At 40.4% G+C, this 6,436-nt stretch overlaps 1 protein-coding gene across 1 annotated transcript; it reads right to left on the reverse strand.

The window, feature by feature from the left end:
* Positions 1-588: 588 nt before the first annotated feature.
* Positions 589-6,156, reverse strand: LOC104952959 (plexin-A1-like; the record flags this gene model as incomplete). The annotated part of the gene is made up of 4 exons (XM_010779868.1): positions 589-756; positions 3,556-3,692; positions 4,806-4,926; positions 6,005-6,156. Coding segments are annotated over 4 exons (578 nt in total), but the record flags the coding sequence as incomplete, so codon positions are not given.
* Between the last annotated feature and the right edge of the window lie 280 nt (positions 6,157-6,436).

Consider the following 6,436-nt stretch of genomic DNA (forward strand, 5'->3'; position numbering starts at 1 on the left):
AAAAAAAAATTGTATATATATACTTTTTTAACACCTTGAATTTCAGGGGGGTCACAGCGCCCCTCCAAGACAATGATAGGGGAAACACTGGGTAGTCTTATTGTAAAGTGGTACCGAAAACACTAACTCGAAGACGGTATGGGCTCTAGCAATGTTTAAAGACTGGTTAATGGAAAAGTAAATGTGAATACTTTGACAGTAATAGAAAACCTCTACCGTCATTTTGTGTATCTCTATAAAATGGAAGAACCGTCGCTGCAGTTCAAACTGTGACTAAGCAGAAGAACGGACTACTTTTCCTCCCCCCCTTTTGTAATCAATACAATCATGTTCAAATGGTTCTGCTGTGTCAAATTGTTGATTTATTTATAGAAATAGCCATGTAATAAGTGGGATAATAGGAAACCTCACAGAGTTCCTTTGGCTATATGGACTGGCTTGCTGCATACTACCCTTTATTTGGCTGTTATAACAGTTCCAATATCCTATCCTGACCAAAATGTGTTATTTATTCAAATGGTCAATGGACAAAAAAAGACACCAAGCAATGATTGGACCACAAATGAGACAACAAACATAGCACATTACCTGGCAATGCTCCAGTCCGGTTCAATCCTCAGGACGGTGGGGTCTTCAGTGTAGTTAAACTTCACCTCAGGGTTTTGGAGCTCAGCGTCATCGATGTCCACAGTGACTAACGCACTGCTCACTGCTGATCCAGCTGGGGTAATGCACACTATCTCATTGGCATTCCTCCTGGAAGGACAGACAAAAGAAAAGTTGGATGATCCCAAATCAGAAATGCATTGGACAGAAAACACTTTCAACTCAGAGAGATTCTACATTTCCTCAGAGCCCTAAGGCACACTGTGAAGACAGATTTCTACAATATCATCACAAACTGTTGTGATATTTGAAAGATATTGGAGTCCTCCTGTCTCACAGGAAATGTCTAATACATAGAGCGATGCAGGATACAAACAAGATTGCAGAGAATGGTGGGAGCCCCTCTGCAACAGCCTGCAAAGAAGCGGTCCAGAATAATCTGATAATCACCTTTAAAACTGAATTATTATAATACAGAGGCAATGATTAGTTTCTAGTTCCAGCGACTGTCCCTAAATACTGGGGTCCGATCTGAAGCCATGACATATTTAATGACTTGCTCATTGTGCTTGTAATTACCATTGTCCAGTCTGGAAAGTCAATTAGTCTCTCCCTCTCAAAGTCATATTGTAACCTGCTAATTTGATTAGATAATCCCATTTGTGAGCAATGCACTTCAGCAAGTCAAATCCTTTCTGGCCTGCTGGGTCACAGGGATTACAGCTGTCTCATAAAGTATTTATTTTTGGTTTTTACTGCAGTAAAGCTCTTTGAATTAATTTGTTAAGTTTCCAGCCTTTTTATTGTGATATCCAAAAATGTGTACTTATAACAGTTTGAGTTTAGCAACAATATACATGTTGTGTGCATGTTACTGTCTGTGGCTGCACTAACACATGGCATTAAGAGGCATTTGTTCTTGTTTAAATTATATATTTCTGCATATTATGCAAACTAGGTATGTATGCAAGGCTTTGCTAGATGTATTTTTATTGACAAAACAAATTTTTTATTTATATTTTGAAATTCAAATCATTTACTCTTTCAGACTCTCTTCGAGTTTTTTTTGTAGTATATTTTATGGCTGGTGTAAGCCATCCTCTACAGCAGGGGTGCCCACACCTTTTCAGCTTGGGAGCTACTTTTAAAATGACCAAGTCAACATGATCTACCTACGTTAAAAATGCTAAACATATATTTATGTATATATATATATATACACTGAGTATACCTTATGTTGGTGTACCTTGCATAACTGCATGAACCCGTATGGCACAATACAACTCAGTACATTTTTGGTCAGTATGTCAATTGTATACCCTTTCTTTCGTAAAATAAATTGGATGGCTAACTAGGTAATCAGCCCGCCGGTGATTTGCAGCTGGCGCAGTTGACCGCAAGTGGCAAATGCCCTAGTAAGGATGGATGATAGGCAAACTTTCTTCTTCTTTTTTTTTTCAATGCCATGCGATCTACCCACACTACCTTTGATCGACCGGTCGATCGCGGTCGACGTATTGGGCACCCCTGCTCTACAGTATGTGTTTATTAATTTATGAATGTATTTGTTTATTTATGTATTTATTCATTTATTGTATTTATTTATTTCAAAGTGTTTTGGAGCAACCACTGCCTTTATGTACGTGACAGTGTTGAAAGGGGGAAAAAGAGGGCATGACACGCGGCAAATGGTGCAATGGTATGGCATGTACCACATTCTTTTTTAGAAAGGAATGAAATGTGAGTTTTCAATGTAGGGAGAGCCACATACAACAATGAGAAACAAGTCATGTGAAGTCATGTTTAATGAAGTTTATGCCTAGTATGATTGGCGCACTGTCAAGGCTCAACAACACCAGTCGATAAACACTGGGGGAGCCTATGTGTCTCTGCATGTGTGTGTGTGTGTGTGTGTGTGTGTGTGTGTGTGTGTGTGTGTGTGTGTGTGTGTGTGTGTGTGTGCATGGATGTCCCATAGGCAAAAAACAAATTGCAGTCCCCAGTAGCTTCTCTATCTAATATGTATTTAGCACAGTTGAGTGGTTGCTCTTTTCTGGGCCATGACTTCACAGGAGCAGTGTGTGTGTGTGTGTGTGTGTGTGTGTGTGTGTGTGTGTGTGTGTGTGTGTGTGTGTGTGTGTGTGTGTGTGTGTGTGTGTGTGTGTGTGTGTGTGTGTGTACACTTTAATGTAGTGTTGTAAATTCCATTGTGCCTCAATACGCCATGACAGTCACACGGAGAGGGAGAGTGTGACAGAGAGTGAAAAAGGAAAAATCTCCCTTGTCCAGTCACCATAGCAACCCCATTCACAAAGACACACATGTCCCGGAAACCTTCACAAGATGCCACAAACACGGTCACACAGTTAGGGTGTGACAGATAAGGACAGAGTTGCTGTGTTGAAGTGGAATCTGCTGGATTACTGCGAGCACAGGAATGATGCAGTCACATCAAAACTAGCATACGGCGGCTTCAACAGAGATTAGCTGTGAGAGGCTAATCCAGGCATTTGACAAGCAAGTGTGTTGGTACTCTGGATTAGCACGACATGCTAACCTTACACAATGATGACATGTCATATATTTGTGATGTCCTGCAGTACACACACGCTCACACACACAGAACATGTTCATTTGTGCACATGTTTTCTTCATCTATTAATAACCTTTTTTCTTGATTATGAACTTATGTTACTATTTTGAGTACTAATTTTTGTATTATGCTTATCTTAATTATATTCTCCTTAATAGGAAAATAGAATCCCCTCACTAGGATATTTAAAATAAAATGTTCAAGTAAGACAACAAAAACAATGGTTCAAGATAGATGTCACTCTGTTAATGAAGAAATCAAAGGTGTCCAGTTGAGGTGTTTCAGGCTGGGTGCTAAGACTTTGGGATTTTAGACTTTGCTGAACATTTACATGCACTCAAACCTATGGTCCTTACTTTTTGAAGTAGCAGGGCTGCTGTCCGATGCCCACTGAGACGTAGCTGCCTGCGTTGAGTGAACTTCCCTCGATGGTGACCCGGGTGCCCCCAGAGATGGGCCCTTGAGAAGGCTGGATACGGGTGAAGAATGGAGTCTGGAGGAGAGGGAGTAACATTTATTTTCACTTAGTAAATATAATCAAATTGGTTGAGTCTCGGTTATTCCCAGAAATGTTACAAGAAACATCAAGAAGACTTCAAGGACCACAGCCTTTACATGTATATTCTAAACATAAATGACATATGTTCACTGGACTACGATTCAATCAATCATGTCAATTTTTTTTGATCTGTAATTTCAATGCACCTTTTAGAGTATTCATATTTTCAGATGACATCATAATCAATGATGAGATGCCTTAGTTACAGACATTTTTTTAATAAAAAACACTTCAATCTGTAGTAACTTAAAACAGAAATACTATAAACCATCTATGGGGCGTATTTTGACTTTTTAAACTGAACCCTTTGCTCAGTTACTAGAGACATGTCATGAAATAATGATATTTCTTTGGTCATCACGGTCTAAAAAAACATACTATGCGCTTTCACACCGCAGTACTTTTCCCACTTTAGTTCCGATATAGTTCCGAAATGTTGCGAACTTCACACCAAAAAGATCCGGAACAAAACTTAGTTCATGAGAACCTTTCACCCCCTTTTCCGTCCCTGCTAGAGAGCAGGTACGTTCGTGGGAGAAAAAGGTTCCTATTTCTGATTGGCTGGGCGGAATGCAAACCACGCCCCGTAAAACTCCCAAAACGTTTTGTGAAGCCGCCATTTTATTATCCTGGCATTAGTATTATTAGCATTAGCCCAGCGCACAAACGCAGAGAGACTAACTTATGGCAACACAAAAGAAAACATGGAAGAGGTGGAGATGAGGAGGTGTCGGCATTCTGGCGAATTACAGCAGCTTCTACTGAAGCCAGTCCCTAACTCCGGGGACTTCCGGCCGGGGACTTCGGGTGGCAGTATACGCCGTGAAGTTGTTTGCGGCCTGCCAGTAAACCCAAAGCAGAAGAAGAAGAAGTGACGTCAGTGGCTTCATTTGCCTAATCCTCCCTCAGGGACTTATTCCGGTGTGAACGCGATCTGTACTTAGTTCATGAAAACTAAAGAGTTCTCATGAACTAAGCTCTGATGAAGCTTTGTGGGAAAAGTACTGCGGTCTGAAAGCGCCTATAGACTCTTTGTATGGTGCTTACCACAAAGGTAAAGGGCCTGGGCGACAGCGCTCTGTAGTCGTTGACGCAGTCCCTCACACACACCTCCACCGGGGCTTCCTGTACCCTGTAGCTGGTGGCGTCGTTCAGCAGACACACTATTCTGTGGTTGGAGAGGTAACAAGTCATTACCAAATCTCTAAAATCGTACCAAATGCTGCTTTTAAATTGGTCGCTTCCTAAGGCATTATAGCTTGCAGTCCCAGTATGTGGTAAATTTTTTATTTGATAGGGACAATGCAATTAAACATAACCTGAAAATGATGGGCTGAACAGAGACCTTAGATATGGCTAATTCTGAACTATTGGTCCTTCTCATGTAGTGCAGTTAAAATATAGAGCTTTTAGAATTATACAACCACACAACTCTACAGATATGAAATTACACACAATACATATACCACAATTTATAGTCCAATGAGCTATTAATGGGTATAGAACTCGGGTTTGCTTTAAGCCAGCACTTAATCTGTGTTGTAAAATATTTTTATTTCTGGAATTCATTTTATTTCAGGGAGTTATGTGTTCCAGAGATGAAAACCCTTTATGGAGAAGCTGAGTGTCCATAACTATATTTTACAGGTTCTGTTAATCAAGACGTTTTTTTTTTTTAAATCTAGTATGGATTTCGCCTCCATGTGCTTTAGGCTTCATATTGTATGCATTGTAACATGTTACTAAACTAGATTTAATCTGTGTTTCAGGAGGAGTGACAGGCGGAATCAAAGAAGCAGGAAGAAACTAGCAAAGAAGGAAGGGAAGATATTAAATAATATATCTTACACATGCTAAAGTGTTGCATGGATGTCAGGAAGAATGTGCAAAATAACTGATGTGTGTGTAATATTTGAATAGAGATGCTCTCTATCTCAACATGCGTCATTTCCCAACTAAGTGCACTACAGAGAGATTGTTTGATCTGTGTGAACTCAATTCCTCAGCCATGTAGGACCCTGCAGAGGAGTAAATGTCAGGATGAGAAAAATAAAGAAAAGAGCATATGTAGGGAGTAATGGAGGGGAACAACAGATGGAATTCACACACAAAGACAACCCTATTACCACCATCCATCCAGCTGCTGAATGCTCCCACATAAAAACGTGTTCTGGTTGAGGTGCCATTGTCACAGTGTGTGAATGTTCTTCTGTGCTTGTGAGTGTGTCTTCTGTCCCTGAACGTACCTCTCTGCGCTCACATACTCCTCCTCGATGGGGACGCAGGGCACCTTGCCCAGTCTGACGCCCATCTGGATGTCTCTGAACTGCAGACCCAGGTTCTCCCCCAGGATGGTCAGCCGGGTGCCCCCTTGGCGAGGCCCCGTCTCAGGGAACAACTGGAACAACAAGAGGGAGAAGGAGGACATTATTGATAAAAAAACAAATGCTATGTCATTCGCTGAGTATGCAAAGCTTTGAAATGTTACATGTTGATTGATTTCTTCTTTCATGATTTCATGTATTTTATTTAGCAAATGAAATCAGTAGTAAATAGGTATTATTATCAGAAATGTACCATGAACAAATTAAGAAGTAGAACAATTCCACAGAAATAAATACATATGATTACAGGATTCAATCAATCATGTCCACTCACTTGATCTGTTATTTCAATGC

The sequence above is a fragment of the Notothenia coriiceps genome, unplaced genomic scaffold (genome assembly GCF_000735185.1).
Source record: "Notothenia coriiceps isolate Sejong01 unplaced genomic scaffold, NC01 NC01_scaffold00020911, whole genome shotgun sequence".
Classification (NCBI taxonomy): domain Eukaryota; kingdom Metazoa; phylum Chordata; class Actinopteri; order Perciformes; family Nototheniidae; genus Notothenia; species Notothenia coriiceps.